Source organism: Gossypium hirsutum, chromosome D06 (genome assembly GCF_007990345.1).
Source record: "Gossypium hirsutum isolate 1008001.06 chromosome D06, Gossypium_hirsutum_v2.1, whole genome shotgun sequence".
Taxonomy (NCBI): domain Eukaryota; kingdom Viridiplantae; phylum Streptophyta; class Magnoliopsida; order Malvales; family Malvaceae; genus Gossypium; species Gossypium hirsutum.
The window spans coordinates 53,010,096-53,033,355 of NC_053442.1; the positions used below are offsets into that span (position 1 = coordinate 53,010,096).

General features: G+C 34.3%; 1 protein-coding gene across 2 annotated transcripts; it reads left to right on the forward strand.

The window, feature by feature from the left end:
- Window positions 1-17,097: 17,097 nt before the first annotated feature.
- On the forward strand, window positions 17,098-18,840 carry LOC107901860 (BOI-related E3 ubiquitin-protein ligase 1). 2 transcript variants are annotated; one of them, XM_016828019.2, is made up of 3 exons: window positions 17,098-17,479; window positions 17,600-17,960; window positions 18,063-18,840. In XM_016828019.2, the coding sequence occupies exons 1-3, from the start codon at window positions 17,418-17,420 to the stop codon at window positions 18,633-18,635; spliced, it is 996 nt and encodes a 331-aa protein (XP_016683508.1). In that variant the 5' UTR covers window positions 17,098-17,417; the 3' UTR covers window positions 18,636-18,840. The 2 variants fall into 2 exon arrangements, with proteins under 2 accessions (XP_016683508.1, XP_016683507.1); XM_016828018.2 differs by having other exon boundaries at window positions 17,153-17,479; window positions 17,597-17,960.
- The last annotated feature ends 4,420 nt before the right edge of the window (window positions 18,841-23,260 follow it).

Sequence of the window (23,260 nt, forward strand, 5' to 3'; positions counted from 1 at the left end):
TATTTTAAAAACATGTAAGGTTTTTATCCTAAATTTCAAGAATGATCATACAATAGTCTTAGTGGCATTCTTACCTAATTTATATGACATGTTTCCATATACGCATGGCATGCTATGGAAATTTTATAATAATATTCACATTCATTTATTCACAAGAACCAATCAATTATAAAAACACAAAATTTTGATTATCCATAGTTTTTTCTTTTAAGGGAAAAACCGAAGAACTGAATGTGAACCATGTACCAAGTAGAGTCCCAAGAAAGGGAGGTGAGTCATATTTGACAACTTAAAAACCAAACTTTTCCTTTCTAGAGTCAATCCTAGGCATACACCTTTTCATTACCACACTTCTCTCAACAATCAAATAACCTAAAGAAGTGATAGGAATAATACAACACATGTATTTACTCATTATCACACTTTTTTTAATCGATCAAATGTGGGTAATTAAAATAAAATTGTCAACCAAGGTTTCCATGGTTCTATTTTCAGAAAATAAATTAAAAACAAAAATTACACAGTTTTTCTCCACAACTTGGGTTTTCAACTGCCATCGCTCCATCTTTTCATCATCATGGACTCATTTTGGAAAATTACATTTAAGTCCTATGTTCATTTCTAGCTTACAAGAATTCTATGAATTTAAAAAAATCAGTCCTACGTGAAGATGATAGCCCACGGTCTATTTTCTAATAACCACAACCTTAGAAAAATTAACAATTATATAACAAATATATAATATCACATTCATTCTCATATATAACTCAAAACATGCATAAGATCTAAAGAATGTCACTTTCTATGTAATTTAATCATTCAAGAAGAAGAGAAATCTATTTTGATTATCTGTTTATATTTATACATAGAACACAACCTGGCTTTGATACCTATTGTTGGAAAATCGGGTTTGGAAAACATAGCAAAAAATTAAGTTTAAGGGAAAAAATAGAGTTTTAAATTTTTTTCCAAAACTAGAACTTGGTTGTGATATCTAAAGTAATAAACACTTAATCAAAATTGTACATTTCTGATTCAGCTAGGATAATTTCACAATTCCTCTAAACTTTTAGGTCAAGTTGTAAATAGGGGTGAGCAAAACTCGATTCGACTCGAAAAAATAAAAAAAAATTTCGAATTTCGAGTTAAACGAATCGAGTTATTCGAGTTAATTGAGTTATTCGAATCAACTCGAATTTTTTTTCGAATTTCGAGTTCGAATCAAGTTGAGTTTTCAAATTCGAATAACTCGAATAATTCGAATAATTCGAATATCAAACTATAATATTTTACATTTTTACCCCAAACTCTCAAATCTTTTTACTTTTCCCTCAAAACTTTTACTCCTTCCCACTTTCCCCCCAAAACTTTTACTCCCCTCCCCTCCCATCCCCCAATTCTACCCAAAATCCATTTTCCACCAAAATTTTACTCTCCCATTTATTTTTTCTCAAAATTTGACTCCCAAAAACCCTCAAAACCTTTTATTTTCTCCCAAAATTTTTACTCCCTCCCACTTTTCCCCTAAAACTTTTATTCCCTTCCCATCCCACCTCCCATCTACCCCAAACCCTCCCCCCTTCAATTTTTTTTAATATTTTCCCTCCAAAATTTTACTCCCCCTATTTACTTTCCCTCAAACTTTTATTCTCCAAAACTTTTTATTTTCCCCCTAAACTTTTACTTCTCACCCTTTACCCTCAAATAAAAAATCAAAATTATCCAAAAAAAATTCACTAAACATAAATAGTAATAATTTTATTTATATCTACTATTTATATTATTAAATTAAATTTCACATTTTATATTATTTATATTATTTATATTATTGAATTGTTTAGTCATATTGAATATTTATATTAAAATTGAATTATTAATTATGCCATAAAATATTCGTGTTAAAATTTTATATTGGTATCAATTTCACATTTTATTTTTAAAATAACTTTTATTAAAAAAAATCATATTTTTACATTTAATATATTTTTTAATTCCAAAATACATAGTGACAAGAATCTGAAGATAATTGAAACAACTAAGCAAGAAAAGAAGCTAACCAATATATAAAACATTAATAAATAAATTATGAGGTGATGAAAGTTAATAAAAAATTTGATTAAGGTGGACAAATTTTATTATGATGGGTGATAGTGATTACAAGGACCCAAAATTATTTTTTAAAATTTAACTCCAACAAATATATTCGATTCGATTCAATTCGAATTCCATCTCACTCGACTCGATTCAAGAAAACTTCAAATAAAGTTAGGATGATAAAATGAGATTCGAAAACTCGATTAACTCGAAAATTTTCGATTCGATTCGATCGAATGCTCACCCCTAGTTGTAAATAAGAAAAATATCTCTAAAAATTTTCTGAAATAATTTTTTAGAGAATTTTCTCTCTTGCAACAATGGAATTCATAATCCGATTAAAGACTTAACAATATCCTCTCATTGGCATTATGTAGATTGATAAATATAGACCATGGCCACTGGTTGCTTGTTCTCGAACAAGCAATTTATCACAGTTATTTGTTGGCATAAAAGAGAAGCTGGAAAAGGGATTTCTTGGCTTAAATGGAACAAAGTTTGTCAACTGAAGAACAAAAAGGGTATGGGATTTCGAGACCTTAATTTATTTAATCTGATTGTTTTATCTAAACAAAGGTGGCGTCTTATCCATAACAACAACTTACTTTGCTACAAGGTCATTAAGGCTAAATATTTCCCAAATGGCTCCTTTAAGGAAGCAACTATTGGGAACAATCCATTTTTTATTTGGAGAAGTGTTTAGAGTAGCAAAAAAGTGTTATTGAGAGGAACTGTAATCGCTTATTTTTAGTGGTACCAGAAATGGTAGTTTTAAAACCCCGTTTACCGATGATTAAGTAAGTTTTAATATTTAATATCTATTAGTCTATTATAGTGTTATATGAAATCTTGGTTTGTTAATTTGGTTGTTTGGATTATCTATTTTAGTGTAGGGATGAAATCGTAAATGTGGTAAAAGTTTACCATTATGGATTTCTTTCACTAGTGGTAATATGATAACTGATTAAAGGCTAAATCAATTATTTAGCCACTTTTATATAATGGCTAGACAAGTGTTGGCTTTGTTTATAATGATGTTAATCTTGATTAATAATTAGATTGGACATGTATATATATCGTATCACAGTGCATGGAAAGAGGCAATTCATTTTCTTTCCTTCATCTTTTCTATCATCGTTTTTCTTCTTTCTTGAGCTAGGAAAGTCGGTTAAGTTTGTGCTCTTGCACGGTTAAGTTATGCATAATTTTATATTTTTGAGATTGTTGTGTTTAAATCTAGCTAACGGTGGTTTTCGTTTCTAAAACTGTAAAGGATTTCATGGGATTACCATTGTTGGATGCTTGAAATTATAGTGCTAAATTATTAGATTAGAAGTGAAGCTATGAAAAAGGATCACTTGATAAAATGTAAATTTGTTAGTTCTGAATATTAGGTCTTAAGTATAGACATTTCGAAGCCAGTTTGAGATTTCCATAAACTATGTTATAAAAAAGGCTCAATTGTATAACGTGCTAGGCTTAAGGGAATTTTGAGTGATAGAATTGAATTGACTTATATGTTTTACAAGCTAATGAATGATGTTGGTTGATAAAAATTGAATTACAATTATGTTATAGATCAATACTTGAATCCGTCAAAAGAAGATTGTGGGAAAGGAAAGGTTGTTAAGTAGACTTTATTATGATGTGTTACCATTCCACCAAGTAAGTTCATACAATATAAACATTATATTTCTTTCTTTCTTTTTTATTCTTAAATCGTATAATTAAAAATTTGGTTGCAAAATATGTATAAAGGAGAAATACTAAATTATGTGTGAAAGAATGTGAATGAAATTACAAAATGATAGCGTCCCGATGAACTTAGTAAAAGACTCATATACATGGTTACATGTTATTTCTTGATGATTTTGAGATCCAGAATTTGTTGCGGACTCGAAGATACATGTGGCACAAATTTAGTCTAGGCTAGTAATCTGATATTATTTTAAAGGTTTGTCCTAGATTGGTAACATTAAATGTATATATAGCCCTAGCCAGGCTTTCGTTATGTCAAAAAAAGTTTAGCTTAGACGGGTAACCTTACACCTCTATATGTGATTAGTTCGAATAAGCCTCTGATGCAAAGCAAACCTGTGTTTTGAGTTGTTTTACGATGTTCATCGGGTAATACAAAACATGTGAAATATAAAATTGGCAAGTTAAAAAATTAGGAGAAAGGAAAGGTATGAGAATGAATATGATACGAAGATTATTATATCATATTACATACTTGATATACTGTATGTGAAAGTATATGCACTTCCCTTGTTGGAGAATTGTGTTGGCTAACAGATAAACTGTGTTTGCGTATTAAATTATCATATAGTTATTATGTGAGGTAAGCAGACCATCGAACTTGTATGAACTTACTAAGTATTTTAAATACTTACATCTAGATTGTTTTTACCGTGTAGATTTTGAACATTTGAATCGCATTGATTGGATCGACAAAAAGTTCACACTATCCGCCAGAAGTTGTGGTAGAGTCCTGATTTATTTGAGTTGATCTAAGTGGCATGTATATACTCATTTGGTTATTTGTAAACAAACTTATTAAACCTTGAAGGTGATTATTTTGAGTGCAGTGATGTATGATATTAAATATGAAGCTTTTTTCTCTTATGTTCCGCATTTTAAGTTCTACGAGACTTATCGCAGTGTGGAGTATTTGTGGAACAGTTCGCCATTTTTGAGTATCCGTAGGACATGTTCCAAATTAGATGTTTGTCTTACTTTTTGCAATATTTGTATCCATGGAATAATCCTGAATTAGCCATTTGAATATCAATGTGTTGTTTATCGATCTGTTAGAGCGATCTGCCACCTATTAGCCTGTAGCATGATCCACCATGTATGTTAAAGTATGTTAAAGTTATGTGAGTTTTTTTTGGTAACCTCTTGTAACTTAGGTTTGGAGACCGGACCAGGAAAGGGGTGTTACAGGAACTAAATGAATAATTGGGAACGAAAAATCCATACACATCAAAGAAGATGTTTAGGTCTCTATGCAACAGAACTCATTGGTCCTATCTTCATGCCATAACATTTCTTGAGAGGTTAAAGTGTATGCCATCATTGATGTGAACTTAATGCAATGGAGGGAGGATCTCATCAAGGATGAACTTTCAAACGATGAATTAAGATCCATTCTTAAGATTCCATTGATAAGGCCAGAAATGGAAGATAATCTGGTTGGAATGAGAACTCTAATGGAATCTACCCGGTTAGAAGTGTATATTGATATCTACTTCGAGAGGAGAATAACTTGGGGCCACACAAATTTATTTGGAAAATCAATTTGGAGAGCCAATGTTGGCAACAATATTAAACTTTTCTCGTGCAAAATTTGCAACAACATATTACCTTCCGATTGTGCTTTGAAGTCTCGTTTACAAGGTATAAACATTTCTTGCTTGAGATGTGGCTATGAGGTCTAGGACACATTGCACGCACTGAGAGAAAGTCTTATTGCTAATAGGGTAATGATGAAAAGTGATATCTCGAATAGGCATAATAGAGAGTTCTTAAGTGGAGTTTAGTGGATCGAATTAGCAGCGAGGGAACTTAAAAAAAAGAGTTTGATATGTTTTTACTCATTTTATGGTCATTGTGGATCTCTAAAAATGCTTTATTTTTTATAAATGCTAAAGATTTTAAGGCCAAAGTTATTGAGAATGCTAAAAATATGCATTGCAAGTTTATTGTTGCAAATCTTAAAGGATCAGCAAGGGCGTCCACCACCATGCAATCAGAAAGGAACAAATGTTGGCTTAATTAAGGTCAATTCTGATGTTAGTTTCCTTAGCCATTGCTGCAAAGGAGGAGCGAGAATTGTTTTGCGAGACTTTGATGGATTGGTGGTGCATGTTACAGTTATTAAGCTGTCAAATGTAGCTAACCCAGTTGTTGTTGAAGCTATTGTAGCGGTCAAAGCCATTGAAAAGTCACTGGATATGAGAGTCTCAAATTTTATTTTGGAAGGTGATGTGCTTATTGTCATAAAAGGCCTTACGAGTAATGAAAAAGACTTTACTAAAATTGATCCTATTCTCTTAACTGCCAAAGCTCTTGTACAAAAATGTTCTGTTGTACAAATCAGCCATACTCAAAGAGAGGGGAACAAAGCAACCCATGATCTTGCTAAATTTAGTCTCAATGTTCCTATTGGTTTATTTTGGATTGAAGATTATCCTTAGGGTTGTTCAAACTTCGAATAAAACCAAATTAACCGGTCGAACCGATCTAATTTAGTAAATCGGTCAGTTAGCCAATCTAATTCAGTTGGAGGTCGGTTAAAAGTTTTTTAGAATTTCGAATAACGACTAATTTGGTTCAAAATCGGTTAATTAACCAAACTTAATAAATAATATTATATATTAAATGCATTAAGCTATTACTAGTTCGGTTAATCTGGTCAAATGAACAATATAAATTTTTTTGATATGTTTTATACTTGTTTTAACAAAACTACCATATAAAATTTGGTTAATTCGGTTAATCGACTGAATTAACCGAAATATTCCAGTTTGATTAACGATTGAAGGATTAAAAGGTTTGATTAATTCGGTTCGATTAACTGATCTAAGTGGTAGACTTCTAATTTATTTGAGTAGATCTAAGTGGCATGTATATAGTTGTTTGGTTATTCGTAAACAAACTTCTTAAACCTCAAAGGTGACTATTTTGAGTTCCGATATGTATGATATTAAATATGAAGCTTTGTTCTATTATGTTTCATGGGCCTATTGTAGTGTGAAGTCTCCGCGAAACAATTCGCCATTTTTAAGTATCCATAGGAGATGTTCCAAATTAGATATTTGTCTTACTTTTTGCAATAGTTGTATGCACAGAATAATCCTCAATTAGCCATCTGAATATCAATGTGTAGTTGATCGATCCATTGGAGCAATCTGCCACCTATTAGCCAATAGCATGATCCACCATGTATGTTTAAGTATGTGAAAGTTATGTGAGTTTCGTTTGGTAGCCTCCTATAGCTTAAGTTTAGCGACTGGACCGGGTAAGGAATGTTACAGGAACTAAATGAATAATTGGGAATGGAAAATCCACACACATAAAAAAAGATGTTTGGGTCCCTATGCAACAGAACTTACTGGTCCTATCTCTATACCACAACATTTTCCAAGAGGCTAAAGTGTGTACCCTCATTGATGTGAACCGAATGCAATGGAAAGAGGATCTCATCAAGAATGAATTTTCAAACGAAGAACTGGAATCCATTCTTAAGATCCCATTGATGAGGCCAGAAATTGAAGATAAATTGGAATGAGAACTCTAATGGAATCTACTCGGTTAGAAATAGATATTGATATCTACTTCGAGGGGAGAATAACTTGGGGCAACACAAATTTATTTAGAAATCAATTTGGAGAGCCAATGTTGGCAACAAGATTAAAGTTTTCTCGTGCAGAATTTGCAACAACATATTACCTTCCGATTGTGCTTTGAAGTCTTGTTTACAAGGTATAAACATTTCTTGCTTGAGATGTGGCTATGAGGTCGAGGACACATTGCACGCACTAAGAGAATGTCCTATTGCTAATAGGGTAATGATGAAAAGTGATATCCCGAATAGGATGCATAATGGAGAGTTCTCAAGTAGAGTTGAGTGGATCGAATTGGCAGCGAGGGAACTTAAAAAAGAAGACTTCGATATATTTTTATTCCCTTTGTGGTCATTATGGATCTTAGAAAATGCTTTATTTTCATAAATGCTAAAGATTTTGATGCCAAAATTATTGAGAATGCTAAAAACCTGCATTGCATGTTTATTACTGCAAATCTTAAAGGATTAGCAAGGGCATCCGCCACCATGCAATTGGAAAGGAACAAATGTTGGCTTAAATACGGTCAATTCTGATGCTAGTTTCCTTAGCTATTGTTGTAAAGGAGGAGTTGGAATTAACAAAAAAATAATATTTAAAGTTCGGTTAATTTGGTTAATCGACTGAATTAACCGAAATATTTTAGTTCGATTAAATTTTTTTGAAAAAAATTTAGTTCGGTTAATGGTTAAAGGGTTAAAACGTTTGGTTAATACTAGTTCAATTCGATTAATCGATTGATTAACCGTTTGAACACCCCTAATTATCCCTATTGTATTCACCAAGTTATTATGACTGATGCTGCTAATATTTAATTGAAATCAATTTTATCCTTAAAAAAAGGGCAAAATACCATAAAAAGCCTTTTTTTTTAAATTTTTCGAAATGAGCCCGGTATTTTATTATTTACCGGAATGGCCCTTTTTCCCCGAAAGCGCGTCCACGTCAGCTCGATGTCAGGGGACGTGGCAGAAAATCGCGTCCCTGAGGGCGCGCTTTGCTTATGTAGACGGAAATCGCTCCCTCAAGGGCACGTTTTGTTGCTACATAAGCGCTCCCTTGGGGACGCGTTTTGCCCGCGCGTGAACAGTAGCAACGGCTACTTTTTTGACCGCTGGTGACCCCCCAACGGTAAAAAAAAACTATAAAGACCCCTCACCTTCATTTTTTTTCACAACTAAATCCTTTCTCTCAATTTCTCTCTAATATTCTCTCAAATTCCTCTCAAATTTCTATTTAAAAGAGCTTCAAAATTTTAATTATTTTTAAAATAGTTTTAAAATTTATTTTTTTGATTTTTTTTAAATTGGAAAAAATTTGTACCAATTTAACAATGGCTGGGGAATTGATTCATCTTGATGACAAGCATATATCCGTGGAACAAATGAAAATGACATGTGTTAAATTTAATTTTTAAATATTATTTAAGATTTTTTTATTTATGCAATTTTAAATAATTATTTTATTATTTTTTATAAAAGTTTGTAGATCAAATATTGCAATGTTATATCCGCAATATGCATGGCCCTCCATCACCGTTGGTAGAGAATTACCTGCGGAAGGCGGGTTTTTGGCACGTGGCGACGGTAGGCCAGGGATGCAAGTTGGACCCGAAACTCATCAGTGCGTTGATTGAGAGGTGGAGACTCGAGACGTACACATTCCATCTTCCATGTGAATAGTGCACTATCAGTTTGGAAGATGTCGATTTGCAATTGGGGTTGCCAGTGGACGGGTGCGCAGTCTCCGGGTCTGTTCAATTTGGTGATTGGGGAGCGGTATGCTACGAGCTGTTGGGCGCTATTCCGGAGAATATTAACAAAGGTCGAATCAAGATGGGCTGGTTACGAGACAGATTCCTGGATCCAGATGATGATTCAACCGAAATAGAAAGAATCTGATATGCTCGAGCATACATTCTTCAGATAATTAGAGGTTATCTGATGCCGAACTTGTCACGGAATCTCGTGCATCTAAGATGGCTGCTGAAACTCGTTGATTTTCGAGTAGCTGGTGAATTTAGCTGGGGGTCTGCCGCGTTGGCAACATTGTATCGGGAGATGTACGGGGCGATGCGACCGAATAAAGTGAAAATCAGAGGCTGCTTGTCACTACTGCAATCATGGGCACGGTTTCGCTTTCCATTTTTACGTCCTCAAGTGGACCAGTCGTATATATTCCCACTTATGACGAGGTAAATTTTATATTAGATTTTACAATTATTACTTAGATTTAAAATATAATCGAATGCTAAAAATTTATTTAATTAGGTGGAACCATCTGGTTAGTTATGCTCGATTACCTACCTCTCTTGAAGATATACGGCTTTTATTGGACCAACGGTCGGAAGCACAAGTAAGTATTAAATAAAATAGATATTTCCATAATGAGATAGTCAATTGGTATTTAGTACATAACTAATATTTCCATGATGGTCATATAGTTTGAATGGTCACCATACGAGGATCCAACAATTCAGGCAGTAATTCCGGATGAGTACTTCCAAAATCGAAACAATTGGCATGTGAAAGTCCCATTGGTCAACTTTGCGACTGTGGAGATGCACCAGTCGGACCGAGTATTACGGCAATTGGGATTCTGACAACATATTTCCGTGGCACCTGAGGTGTTAGATGATCATCACAAAATCGACCTACGGTAATTGTATACAGATTGGTCGAGATTCTGGTCACACTACATCCAAATGTGGGAAGATCGGTATGACTATATACCTACTCGGGAACCGGTCATCGTTCCAGGGTTAGCGTGCGTGCCGAAATACATGCCATGGTTTAGGATCCATGGGAAGCCATATTTACTCTCGCTATAGGAGAGGCAGCGGTAATTGCGTGTCCAAAGGGAATGACGTAGCCCTTTAAATCCAAGAAGGGACGACGATGCAGGCCGATCAACGAGGCCCAAAAATTCACCCGGCCCATCATTAGCGCCCATAACTTCATCAGGCCTAGCAACAGCATCGACACAGTCACCCGACCCAGCAGTTCAATTGATGATACCCATGACACAACATTTTCAGATGATGCCAGGTGCATATCATAGCTCTTTTATGTATCCTAACCCTTATATGTTTCCTTTTTCTAGTCCCATGGCAGGTTTGAGTCAATGGCCCGGTTCATCTCCTTTTTTGATTACGCCGAGTGGACTACCGATGTATAGGCCATCATCATAGGAGGGATTGCAAGAGGGGCCATCGAGAAGCTCTTCTTTTTACTAAACCCCATCACCGTATAGGTTTCAAACACCTTCACCGTTAGTGATGCAAACATCTCCACATTCACTATTCTATCAAGGTGGCTCATCGTACCAACATCGACAACTGGATCCCCTACCGGATGAACCAGGATCCCCGCCGGAGCAACCTCAACCCCCGTCAGAAGCTAGACAAAGAAGGAATCCAACGCGTAACCATCGACGACCGCCATGTGGCACTAAATCCGGCGAGCACGGAGATTGATTTTTATTTTAATATATTTGTACAAAATAGTTTATATTAATGTAATAAAATACAAAATAGTTTATTTTGAATAATTTGATATTATTTCATGTAATAAAATACAAAATAGTTAATTTTGAATATTTTGATATTATTTGATGAAATAAAATACAAAATAGTTTATTTTGAATAATTTGATATTATTTGATGTAATAAAATACAAAATAGTTTATTTTGAATATTTTGATATTATTTGATGTAATAAAATACAAAATAGTTTATTTTGAATAATTTGATATTATTTGATGTAATAAAATACAAAATAGTTTATTTTGAATATTTTGATATTATTTCATTTAATCAAATACAAAATAGTTAATATTCTTAATAATAGAAATTCTTTTAAATAAGGCAATATGTTGAACACTTGGCATATTATTTCATTTAATAAAATACAAAATAGTTTTGAATAAAGTGATTGTAATTTACTTTAATATTTTTAATGAAATAGATTTAAAATAAAATAAGAAAATATTTTGAATATTTGTACCAATTTTTATTTCAAAAAAATATAAATAATACAAAATTGTTTACATTGACGTTCAACTATTGCGATTTGGGCATGATCGGCTTGTATGGCCTGGATTCCTACACCATCTGCACAACTTCTGTTGACTGACTGTTTCTCAGATATCCATATTGTTACGTATTCTAGTCGAGCAAGGTCGACCCTTTGGTTTGCGACGCAATTCTCGATCCGATAACAGCTTAAAAGGAGCAAACGATACGGGCGGTCACTTACGTTCATCTAGGACCGGTGGGAAAATGTGTCTCTATACGTTGTACATGTTTTCTAATTTGTACACTTTGTCGACATAGCTCATCGGATCCAGACGGAGATTCTGACAAGCTGCAATTACATGAGCACATGGATAACGAAGTGCATCAAACATCCCAAAGTCGCAAGTCCTATTTCGTAAGTGTACACGATATTGCCCGCCAATAACACCTTGGTGCGGTCTGTCAAACTCTGTCACGTGAAACCATAAGTTGTCTCGATCGTGACACACTGTGTGCATGGTGTACGCCCGCGCCTTGGCCTTGTTGATTTCTTGCACTACCTTACTACACCATACATTGCCTCCCTACATCTGGCCTGCATAACTCGCTGCTCGCTTTGGAAATATCGCCGCAAAAAAAATATGTCTCTCGCACAACTGATGTTATCGGTAGATGGCGCGTTCCTTTTAGAACAGAATTTATGCATTCAGCCAGGTTTGAGGTCATATGACTATATCGTAGGCCACCATTGAATGCTTGTGCCCATTGTTCGAAATGTATGTTACAAAGGTAGTCCGTGTCTTTGCCGTTAATTGAATGCAAAATTGCCAACATCTCGTGAAAACGGTCTTTATTTATTTCATACCCTGCCAATATAAGTTCATAGAGAATATTATATACCACTTTTTCATTTACAATAAATTTTAAATGACAAACGAAATAACATAGTTAGAGACTAAATACCCATGTTGGTCACTTGTCGTCGTTCGCTCTTAGATGGATATTGCTTGTAGTAGTTGGAAGCAACTTGCCTTGGGCAATATCAATGGTGTGTGTGCTGCCATAAGTTTCCCTGTTGATTAAATGTAGCTAGTATATCGGTGCCCCGATCTGAAATAACACAGATATCAGGTTGGGGGCACACATGCCTCCTCAACCTAGATAGAAAGAAATCCCAGTCATCAGATGACTCCCCCAGTGTTATTGCAAACACAATTGGAAGAATTCTCCCACTAGCATCCTGTGCCACTGTAAGCAATAGTCGATAAGTATACCTACCAAACATAAAGGTACTGTCAATTTGTATCAACGGCTTGCAGTATGGAAATGCGTCTTGGCATTACTTAAAGGTCCAAAATAGGCGTTTGAACACTTGGCATCCACGTAGCAATCGGCCGTTGTAGTACGCATGTTCCGTTTCAAGGTCTGTGATGCAACCTAGGACGTATCTCTTTAGCACTTGACACCATTGCCATATTTCATTATATGAAGCGTCCCACCCACTATGCATCTTCTTCAATGCCTTCTGCTTAGCTATCCAAGCCTTGCGATAAGAGGGCGTGTACCCTATTTGGCTACGAATATTGGCAATTAAGACCGGCACTGAAGTCCTAGGATCTGCCTTCACCGTGGGTAGTATCAAGCTAGCTAACATAGCTGAATTCATCTTGGGATGATCTTGGGAAACACCTATAAACGGAGTATATTAAATAATGCAACATTACATAATAACAGTATTATTCAGAATCCGTCAATACTGTACTTGCAGCACATGTATATAGACCTTTGTACTTTTTTTTATCTCCTACAACCCTGTCCTTTTCCTCAACGAGGCGTAGATTTTCCATGAACATGTAACGTCTTGTACGGCACACTTCGCCTCAAACTTATCAGATTTGGATTTAACCACGTGGTAGTTAACGTTGTTATTAATGCTATGTTGTTTCAAAGCACCAATAAAACTATCCTTGTTGGAAAATTGATTACCAACTTCAAATTCACCCGAATCCAGCCCCGAACTTGTACGATCACGCAACCAATGTGGTAGATCTAGAAACTCCAACGCATCATCTGCAGACAGATCGATATTATGCATGTGGGTTGGAGGTGAGTATGCTCTGAATCGTGGATTTTCTTCTTCATCTGAACTCCTTTAAGCATCTTCAAGTTCTGTTGGAATAGGCTCCGGTTCAGAAAATAAGCCAACTTTTGCACCATCGGGCTCGGGCTCTCGAGGTGGATCCACATCGGAGTCATCTTCTAACCCACTATCATCTGCAACGTACGAGGTTCCCTCACCAGTGGACGACGTAGGGAGTACATCATCCCTTCTACTGGGTAATTCATAACGTCCCCAATTGGATGTAGATTGCCAACCACTAGAACTTGATGTCATTCCCCAATACGTATTTTCAGCATCAAACATCGAGCCACCGACGTGCATGTCCCATCCACCGACAGAGTGTCTTGTAGGGAATGTGCATTTCATACTGCTACCAAACATGGGCTGTTCTGTGTTTTGTAACCCGCTAACTGAGTGTCGGCCAGGGGTTATGTATACCTCTCGAACACCAGTCGCAAGTACATCATTTGACGATGTAAATTGTACATATAACTCAATATAAGGTGCTCCACTAGCAAGATGAGCCTGCACCATTGCCTCCAAGCTACAAGCACCTTTTATGTCGAACGAGTCATATGTCACCGGATCAACAGAAGAACAAAATCGATACGTAATAGACAAAACTTTCATTGGCGTCGTTCCAAAAATTTTACGCCTAATTCTTTTACGAAGTTCTGTCAAATCTATGTTCTGGTTAAAAACCAGTCGCACTGTATTCTCTGATAAAAAAACAACACCATTCTCTGTGTGGCAAACCTCACCATCATAGTAAATAACAGTACTAATACGTTCACTCATCTTTAATTTCTAACTTTCTTAGCCTCTTTAAATTGTTTTTGCTATAACTTATGCAATCTGAGAACATTTTTTGCCTCATTTATAACCTCAGCCCAAACATGCTACTGTAGCAAAAACGCGTCCACGTGGGAGCGATTTTAGAAATTCTTCTGATAAAGCATCCTGCTTGAAGCATTTTTATACTATTTGCTCAGAAACGTCAACTTGAAATTATTTTTTCAGGACCTACTATAGCAAAAGCGTGTCCACGTGGGAGCGATTTCAGAAATTCTTCTAATAAAGCATCCTGCTTCAAGCGTTTTTTATACTATTTGCTCAGAAACGTCAACTTGAAATTATTTTTTCAGGACCTATTATAGCAAAAGCGCGTCCACATGTGAGCGATTTCAGAAATTCTTTTGATAAAGCATCCTGCTTAAAGCATTTTTTATATTATTTTCTCAGAAATGTCAACTCAAAATTATTTTTTCAGGACCTACTGTAGCAAAAGCGCGTCCACGTGGGAGCGATTTCCTTAATAAATTTTTAATTTAATTACTTACGTAACTCTAAACCCTAATTTAATTATTTTTTTAAAACTCATAAACACGAAACCTAATCCAATTTTGAAAAAATTATAATTAATTTAATTAAGAAACTCTAAACCTTAATCCCTTATTTGTTTAATTTTTTCTCCAAAACCCTAAAAATCTTAAAAACCCTAAACCCTAACCCTAATCCTAAAAACCCAAAACCTAACGTGGGGAGAAACAGGCAAAAAGCGTCCCCAAGGGAGAGCTTACGTGGCAACAAAACATGCCCTTGGAGGAGCGATTTTCGTCCACGTAAGCAAAGCGCGCCCTCAGGGACGCGATTTTCTGCCACTTCCCCTGACATCGCGCTGACGTGGACGCGATTTCAGGGAAAAGGGCCATTCTGGTAAATAATAAAATACCAGGCCAATTTCGATAAATTTATAAAAAAAGGGCTTTTAATGGTGTTTTGCCCAAAAAAATTAAGGTTGAATAAAATAGGTAAAAAAAAGCAAAAAATAAAGTTGCAATTTAAGTTTATTTGATAGGTAAAATAAGAAAGATAATTTTTTTTAACATTAACTTATTATAGGTTCTTATAATATATGCTCTTTCTTATGTTAAAGTATGTGAAAGTTATGTGAGTTTCGTTTGGTAACCTCCTATAGCTTAAGTTTGGCGACTGGACCGGGTAAGGAATGTTATAGGAACTAAATGAATAATTGGGAATGGAAAATCCACACACATAAAAAAAGATGTTTGGGTCCCCATGCAACAGAACTTATTGGTCCTATCTCTATGCCACAACATTTTTCGAGAGGCTAAAGTGTGTGCCTTCATTGATGTGAACCGAATGCAATGGAAAGAGGATCTCATCAAGGATGAATTTTCAAACGAAGAACTGGAATCCATTCTTAAGATCCCATTGATGAGGCCAGAAATTGAAGATAAACTAGTTGGAATGAGAACTCTAATGGAATCTACTCGGTTAGAAATGGATATTGATATCTACTTCGAGGGGAGAATAACTTGAGGCCACACAAATTTATTTGGAAATCAATTTGGAGAGCTAATGTTGGCAACAAGATTAAAGTTTTCTCGTGCAAAATTTGCAACAACATATTACCTTCCGATTGTGCTTTGAAGTCTTGTTTACAAGGTATAAACATTTCTTGCTTGAGATGTGGCTATGAGGTCGAGGACACATTGTACGCACTAAGAGAATGTCCTATTACTAATAGGGTAATGATGAAAAGTGATACCCCGAATAGGATGCATAATGGAGAGTTCTCAAGTAGAGTTGAGTGGATCAAATTGGCAGTGAGGGAACTTAAAAAAGAAGACTTCGATATATTTTTATTCCTTTTGTGGTCATTATGGATCTCTGAAAATGCTTTATTTTCATAAATGCTAAAGATTTTGATGCCAAAATTATTGAGAATGCCAAAAACCTGCATTGTATGTATATTACTGCAAATCTTAAAGGATTAGCAAGGGCGTCTGCCACCATGCAATTGGAAAGGAACAAATGTTGGCTTAAATAAGGTCAATTCTGATGCTAGTTTCCTTAGCTATTGTTGTAAAGGAGGCGTTGGAATTAACAAAAAAAAGAATATTTAATGTTCGGTTAATTTGGTTAATCGACTGAATTAACCGAAATATTTTGGTTTGATTAAATTTTTTTGAAAAAAATTCAGTTCGGTTAATGGTTAAAGGATTAAAACATTTGGTTAATACTAGTTCGATTCGATTAATCGATCAAGTAACCGTTTGAACACCTCTAATTATCCCTATTGTATTCACCAAGTTATTATGACTGATGCTATTAATATTTAATTGAAATCAATTTTATCCTTAAAAAAAATTAAGGTTGAATAAAATAGGTAAAAAGAAAAGCAAAAAAAAGGTTGCAATTTAAGTTTATTTGATAGGTAAAATAAGAAAGATAATTTTTTTTTATTTTTTTAACATTAACTTATTATAGGTTGTTATAATATATGCTCTTTTTTATAGAATACCTAGAATTATTCATACTCCTTTCTCAATCTTTAAATAGTTCCTATATTGACACAACAATATCAATACTAATCGAGCTAAAACTCAATCAACTTGTTTTTTTTTTGTTTTTTTAATTTTTATACTTTAGACAAATTGTTAAGCCAAGATATAAATCAAATACCTAGATTTCTAAGATTATATTTTTTACTCAGTCAAATAGAAACTTTAAAATAAAAATACAGAAAAATCCAGCTAAAGTTAAAAAAGAGGGATAAGAAAGAAGTTATATGGAAACCAAATCCAAGGAACAAAATCTGCCACTCCATGTTTTACTAATTATCAAAGAAAATTTTGTGTACCATAAATAACTACTTGATTCCCTCTTTCCTATCTCTTGTTTTAATTGTGGGATCTCTTTTCTTTTATTATATATATTATCTTTTATATATATGTGTGCGTGTTTTCATGCTGATCTATTTTCGTTGTTCTCTCCTTGTTGAAATCCAAAGGCTCTCTTTATCGTTCCTTCAATGGCAGTTGAAGCTCGGCATCTGAATATTTTCTCTTCTCAGTTCATCACCAATAGTCACAGGTGCTTGAAATCTTCTATATCCCTTTTCTTTCTTTCTTTTTCAAAAATGGGTTTAATTTATTCTCAAGTTTCTTTCCTTGTTTAACATGATCTCTTTCTTTTTTTTGGTTGTTGTAGCAGAGATTTTATTAAATCAAATCAAGGGATTGGGGATATATACAATACCCAGATGGATTCTTGTGTTCCTTTAATTGATTCAAATTCAATGCATGAAGGTTCACAACTTTTACCATTATATCAACCCCTCCTCTGTCATCCAAATATTTCAGCCAACAAAGCTGATAGCGGTCTTACAACTTACAACATGAGTATCCCAGTTTCAGCTCCAAGAAAAAGGTCTAGAGATTCATTCACCAATGGCTTTGATTCATATTCACTCCCTCAAAACAACAACCTTTCTGGTGCTTCCTCAGACGTTGATGATGATGTCTTCTCCCAGATCCAACAACAACATGATATTGACCGTTTTATTTCTGATCATGTAAGTTCCTTTATTATTATTTTTTTAAAAAACCAACTTTTGTTAGTACAGTTGTTTCCTTATGGTCAATTAAAATTGGTATGTTTTACACATTAATTACAGACAGAAAAATTGAGGTTGGAAGTTGAAGAGAGACGAAAGAGGCAGTCAAGAATGTTTATTACAGCGATCCAAGAAAGGGTGATGAAGAAACTCAAGGAAAAAGATGAAGAAATCCAGAGAATAGGGAAACTCAACTGGGTTCTTCAAGAACGGGTTAAAAGCCTATACGTAGAGAATCAACTGTGGAGAGACTTGGCACAAACAAACGAAGCGACGGCCAATTCCCTACGCAACAATCTAGAACAAGTCCTGGCACATGCGGGAGACAGCGGGGGAGGAGGTGCCGCTTTGGCAGATGACGCAGAGTCCAGCTGTGGCAGCAGCGACCAAGGGTGGCGCGAGGTGGTGACACCACAAGCACAGGGGAGTTGTGGGGCGCAGGATAATAATAAGGCGGTGGTTGTTGGGAACAATAATAGGAAGTGCAGAAAGTGTGGGGAGAAAGAGTCAAGTGTCCTGTTGCTGCCATGCAGACATCTATGTCTTTGTACAATGTGTGGGTCCACCATGGTAGGCACTTGCCCTGTTTGTCTTTCTCTTACCAACGCCAGTGTTCATGTTAACATGTTATGAACACTTGCTTTTCTTTTTATTTTTTCTTACAGTTGTTTAGTGAAACAAAATCAAGAAAAAGGAAATGCAAATATCTTTCTACAAATGGATCAAGAGTTTTACTTTGATGAATTTTGTATAACAAAAATGGTCAAAGTTACAGCTCTATTGTTCATTTACTGGGTCAAATTATGTAAAAAGAAATAAAGAATGGGTAAGTTAGATATGTTATAAATTTAGAGGGGAGGTGGTCATTCCTCGATCCATTCCTTTTTACTTTTTTGGTGTATGGAAATTAAAGGGTGGCCGCCACTCAAGAGAGCCATTGGCCCTTTGTTCTATGCCCCCACGGAAAAGGCAATGAGTGGGGTTACTCCCCTCCCATCACTTTACTCCAAACATCTTTGAATCATATCTAATTTAGTAACTTTTTCTTTTTCTAGTCCCCTTTAACTACTGAGTTGAAAACTTTTTCAATGTTGGTGAACTTAAACGATAAAAGTTTTCAAATTCCCTTTCTTCTAGTAATAATAATAATAAAACCTTAATTAATGAAGATCCAAAGCCCTCTTAGGCGAGAAAAATGAAAAAGAATTAACCACGACTTTGGTTTATACTTCACTTCTCAAATTGAAATTGAAATGAAATGGAATGATTGATTTCTCCCCATTCTTTTTCTTTTTCACCTATTGGAGTTTTGTCCGAATTTTCTTTTATATTATAAGGAGTTAAAAAGGCAGAGACATATCTAAAGCAAATATTTTCATTCACTTGTCAATGGTCTATTTTTATGATATAATTCCTCACAAGATTATCACAAAATAAACCCTTTTTTTTTAGGATGCTCTTCTTCCTTTCCCTTTTGTGTAAAAGAATTTTGAAAGGCAAACAAAGTAATTATGGGACTCCCCAACAGCCAAGGAATTAGAGCTAGCTATCATTTTCTAGGCAACCAAGTATTCGTTGCCTTTCCTTTTATGATTACATTATTGGTACTGGGGAGAGCTATTCCTTTGAATGTGTGGTATTTAATACTATCCACTGCCTTACTTAAAAGGTTGCCTTAGCTTTCCTTGCTACTTTTAGTTGTAAGAAATAAAACTCTATCCAACTATCTAAGAGAGGGGGGCTGTCCCATATCTATTCCAGGTTTGGTTCCTTGGCTATATTGTTTTGATTGAGAAATTATAATTGTATTGTTACTATTTTGATTAACAAATTATGCTTATATAGGATTTAACTGTTCTATGTGACTCAAGATTAAAATTTTAAAATTAGGAATTAATTTGGACTAAATGCACAACTTAGTAATAGTAGAATTTGACCAAACTTTAAAAATAGATTAGTTTTAGTTATAAGTTTAAATATGCCAAAGGTCCTTATACTTTATTAAAATTTAAAATTTAGTCCATATGTTTTAATTTTGAGAAATTGAGTCCCTTTACTTTTTATTATTTAAAATCATGTCAGTTCAAATTTGTATTTCCCAACCTTTTCAAACCACCAAACTAAGCTGCTTTCTACATCAATATGATATAAATCGCACTTAATCAAGCAACTCTCTGCACCTGTACTATATAAACCACCTTAACTTAACGGACTCTCCATATAATGTAAACTTCCTTTATCGTACTAATTAAAATCTTGTATAACTTTAGAGTCATAACAAAATTATGCAGATAAATTGTATTTACTATATGCAGAATTATATATTTAACTAACTGTCAATTAAGTCTATAAATATAATAATTTTTTATACTGATATAGACATGCATATGCACACATAGACTCTTAAAAGAACAATCAAGGGAGGGTAAAAATACTAAAATTTTAAAGTAGTGAAGCCCTTATTTGTTTTTAAGTGAGAGGAGGTAATTAGTAATAGTTAAAAAATAGGAGGATGAGATAAATAGGAACTTTTTTGTGCATTAAAGTAGGAGAACGTGGGAAGTGGGCTGGCGGAGCTGACACATCAGTTAGGAAAGAGAGACAATGATAATTTCTTGAAGTAGGCCCAGCCTCCATGTGTAACCTTAAAGTAATTATTACATCTTTTACTAAACTTATGTAACTTTATTTAAACTATCTCACTTTGTTATATAATTTATAATAAATTAAGATATTTATGGGATTTTTTTAATTCCTTGGATTTCGGATAAAACCCTTAAATGCTTGATAAAGGAGCAAAGTCTTTCCTTTATATGTTCTTAATTCTTTGGATTTTAACTCTTAAATTTATATTTTTTATCAAGATTACTGATATTTCATATCATACGTGTAGAGGAAAGAGAAAGGTGGATGATGTTTTTATATTTACATACAATTGAATGGTTGATATATATATAAAGAAAGAAGGGTTAGGGAAGTGTGGAAGCGAGGTGAAAAGAAAACCCCTAGAAACAAGGCGAGGAAAGGTGAAGAAGGATAGTGGGGGCGTGAGCATGACCCAACATAAGCATCATGCATTCAAACTTTCCCTTGTTGCAGATTATGACAATAATAATAGTTTTTCTTTCCCTGTGTTGGGTTTCGCATAGAGTTGTGATGCCTAATCTTGGAGGGTGCAAAGCCGACAAAATTTACATCAAGCAAAAGCAGAAAAAGAAAACGAGAACCTGCTAATTTAGGCACATTTGTGCGAGTTCAAGTGTCTGAATCATGGAGGGATCCACGTGAAACGACTTTGTTTTTGAATTCACAAATCCCCCCCTTTTGGGTTTAGTGGCTAATTTTCAGTTTTCCCTTGATTTTCATTATCTTTGTTTTATAGTTACGATTTTATCCCTTTACTTTTATTACTTTAGACTTTAGTTTTACCATTTTTCATGAAATAAATCATGGTATTAGGTATGATGACATAACTTAAAATTAAAAAAAAACATTTAAATGAAATATATAAATATAATATAAAATTTAGAAAATTATTACAGAAATTATAAAGAAAACTATACACTTAAGGGTAAACAAAGCTTTCAGCAAAAATATTAAAATTTTAATTAAGTCCTTGAAAAAGTTGCACCATTGAACCATTATAGCTGGAATATTAATCAATCAAATCCTTGACTAACGTCGATGAAATTTAACCATCAATTTTTGCTAGTGTGACCAACGGTCCAACCAAATGGTGACACGGGCATTTCACAGGTTCCTAATGTTGACATGATTTTTAGATAAATAATTTTTTATATAACGTGTGTTGCATGTAAATATTTATGTTTATGTTTTTACTATTTTTATACAATATCAAAGAAATATGTATTACCATGTTGAAAAGATTGCATATCTATAATTTTGATTTTTATCATCATCTCTTCCACCCTCAGAATTAGATTGCTTAGAATTAATGTATGTTATTTTACTTGTTGATTGATATTGATTCATTGTACCGGTCATCGAATCTTTACTTGAAATTCATTAACATGACTTTTTTAAAAAAAAATTAATAGCTCAATAATTTAAATAAAAACTTTCGAATAATTTAATCATTTAAATAAAAATTTTCGAATAGTTTATTAATCATTTTATAATAATTTAATATGTAATTTAACCATAAAATACGTTCAACATCAATGTCATAAAATCACACATGTTAATGTCATGTGCGCCAATAAACTTTCTTTTTATCCTCAATCATAACACAAGATTAGAAAAAGTTGATAGACTCAAAGCCCCATACACCATGCATCATGTCTCTTTGATGACAAGAAAAGATGCAGTCAACAGAAAAAGAATTTTGGCATTTTGTTTTGCTTGCTTTGCTTCATAGCTTAATTAGTAAATTTATCCTTATAAGCAATTAATAAAATTGAACAATCAAGAATATAAATAGGTAAAAGAAGTAGATTTCATTCATTGTTTTCGTGAAAGGGCCCATTGATTCAATCAATGTGAATGGAAGGTTTGGAGTGTAGGAGATGCTTAGGGAACTTTGTCATAAAGGAGAATAAGACTCATTCATTAGACAACATGGCCATATCAAGAAGAAAGTAACATAACAGGCTATCAAGACAAACCTACTAGTCCATCCCACATGATTTGCCAACCCTTTGATATCATACAAGTACTGAAAATGACACATTGGCCCCCACCCTTTGGTATTGGTATTTTGTCAGTGTTAAAGGACCCATTAGCTGACACAAAATACAGGATCTCTTAATCTTTCCAAGACAATGAAAAATGTACAGAGGGATGGATCCCGGTTGTGTAAAGAGAGAAAGGTGTGTCATAAAGCACTCCACTTTGTACATTTATCCTTATTCCATGCAGTTGGGTGGGGTATTGAAGGGGATGGAGTGCACAAAACTGAACATGAAATATGGATCCAATTAAGAGGTGTGGGACCCTAGTTGTGAATCTTAACCTTTCTTCTACTTTTTTTTACTTGGTTTTTTTTTCAAATGTGAAATATAATGGGGGCATACTGCTGGTCCATCACCTTAAAATTGATGTTTGCTTTTCTCTGTTCCCCTTGCAACACAATTTCCCTTTATGACATGGTGTCCCACTCCAAAAGACCAAGTTGCAAGAGATAGAGAAAAAGGGAAAGAAGGAGCACTACCAATCTAGAATTATGACCCTTCTACATATCACAATGCACGTGCCTTGATTTGGGAATTTTTAAAGCATGGGTTTACTTTTAAGGCATG